The 2,435-nt window shown below is 32.1% G+C and overlaps 1 protein-coding gene across 1 annotated transcript in view; it reads left to right on the top strand.

Annotated features, from left to right (window-relative positions):
• Positions 1-2,435, top strand: part of LOC106461227 (sphingomyelin phosphodiesterase-like) — a 36,288-nt gene that overhangs the window by 4,871 nt on the left and 28,982 nt on the right. The window contains exon 3 of the mRNA XM_022388090.1: positions 218-412. Coding sequence (XP_022243798.1) covers positions 218-412 — 195 coding nt within the window. The remainder of the gene's footprint in view (positions 1-217; positions 413-2,435) is intronic.

Below are 2,435 nucleotides of genomic sequence, written 5' to 3'. Positions count from 1 at the left end.
ACAAAGAAAACATATTTTCTGGTTGTTTCTTTTCCAGTAAGGAGAATGAGAGAAAGAGCATATGTATATGTCTATAACATATTGTAAGTCATATGCAATAACATGAATAAATACTTATGCAGTGTTGGTATATTTTTTGTTTAACTTTTCTTATATTGTAAACATTTTAACTGATTTGAACTTTTTTATTCTTCACTATTCTGTTTTTCCCATAAAGGTAATGGACAGTATCAAACTTGGGAAAACTTCTCCTGCAGCTTGTTTTGTCTGTAAGTTTGGGGTTTCTATGTTGCATCACTTGATGGCTCAAGGCAGAAGTAGCGAAGAGCTTTCAACACTGGCATTAAGTATTTGTAAAACACTGAAACTGGAAAGTGAAAGAGTATGTTATGGAGTGGTTGAAATTTTCAAAGTGAGTTGAACTGAGAAAATGTCAAAAGTCTAAGTACTGCTGTTGTATGATGTTATTTGTATCTTAGAGGGTTGTTGCACATTATAAACTAAAATGTATTTCTTTGTTATTACTACATCTAAATTACTATATGGCTAAGGTGTATTTCTTCAGTACTAACTTAGTTTACATTGACAAATAATATGTATTTGTTAATATATGCTAAAAAGCTGAGGTGTGTTTTTTTCAGTGACATTATTGTTTACCCTATACTAACAACTGAGATGCACAGAGTAAGTACCAACACAAATTGTATATCTATAAATACATATATGTGTATACATATGAGTAAAACAAAGAAAGAAATATAACTTCCAGTTCCAATAGGCATCTGAATTCCTCTCTGTAAAGGAAGATACTGCCTCATTCATTATTAAAATCATACTCAACTTAATTTTTCTAGTGTGTGAGTATATAAGACTAGACATTTCTGCTGTGGTTCAGGACCATACGTCATGTCCTTCAGACAGATCTCAAAGATTTTATAAGAAGAATGACAGTAGGTGCACCTGTAACAAAACCACACAGATTACTGGTGCATCAAGAACAAAAGTCTCTAATGTTTTGGCAACATGGACTCTATCTGGTAAATATTTAAAGCAGCAGTAGCAGAAAGACCATCATATGTGATGAATACTTTGGTATATTAATCCAAATTGTGAAATGCAACAGAAAAACAACACTAACTAAAAATGTGTTCAAAGTTTAATTTTGAAAATAAGAAACCTTTACAGCAAGAATTCAGTTATTTATAATCAAGCCATTCCTTACACTGAGTATCCACAGGCGCAGTGGCTACAAGCTGTAGTCAGGTTCACCAGTTATCTATCATATCTTGCCCAATTATCAGATTTTTATCCAACTAAACCAGGCCCAGTGAGAAGGTGGGGAGGCCATGGAATTTTCCCCACAACCAACTGCTCTGAAGAGAACCATAGAGAAAGCAGGAGAAAATTGATTGAGAGAGAAGGCTCTTATACCAATCCTTCCTTGCAGACCCATGGACAAACCCAATGGTCCTGCACTAAACCTTTATGAAATATTCTGGAAACTTAAATTTAACATCATTTTCCTCCAATTCCCTTAAAGAAATCGAAGGCTACTGTTATTTAGGAATGGTTTAACATTCCTGTTGAAATATTCCATCATAATTGCCAAACTGAATTGGTGATTTTCATAAGGATCTTGTTGGCAGAATGACATATAAACCTATCTTAGACCAGTGATTTAACTTTTTGTCTGACTTCTGTATGTGTATGTGTGTGTTTTATTGTATACACATATAACTTAATTGGCGCTAGCAAACTTAGTCGGCAAAGTCCTCTGATTACTCATATTCCTATTATAACCAACAACTGAAATAACAATAAGTTCTTATCATCAACTTATTAATAATTTACAAATAAAACTATAAAATTACTTGTTTCATATTGGAAGGAAGATAGAAATAAAAGTTAATACCATTGAGTAGTTTGGTTAGGGTGAATGAAACTTTGTAGTGCAATTTCCATGTATTATTCAATACTTATTCATATAGTTCAGTAGGTACAAAAAAATCATTATCTGTATGCACACTTATGCACATTTTGAGTATCAGGCAGACAATAGTACTGCCAATGCAGAGATGGCTTGGATTGTTCATCAAAATGGTATTTTAAATATCTCTTCAATAGGTCATCGGAACTTTATGATACTATACAATGTTCCCTTTTATAACAATATCTATATAATGACGGAGTTACAAGTTCTGGTAATATCATAGTAAAAAAGTTTGAATTTCTTGTTGTTCTTTCTTCTGTTTCTTTTTTATTACATATAACTGAAAAACCAAAATAATGGTGTCAACCAATTTCACTGAGGTGACATAATTTCAAATGGAGTGTCTGCTTTTATAAGTATTATTAATATCTAGAAGTAATAAAAAAAAGCATAATTCTAGTGTAAACGATGTTATCATTACCTCTTAAAGTTGGCTTTCTTACTT

Source organism: Limulus polyphemus, unplaced genomic scaffold (genome assembly GCF_000517525.1).
Source record: "Limulus polyphemus unplaced genomic scaffold, Limulus_polyphemus-2.1.2 Scaffold918, whole genome shotgun sequence".
NCBI classification, from domain to species: domain Eukaryota; kingdom Metazoa; phylum Arthropoda; class Merostomata; order Xiphosura; family Limulidae; genus Limulus; species Limulus polyphemus.
Note: the sequence above shows the minus strand (reverse complement) of the source record. Positions and strands in the feature narration are given on the sequence as shown.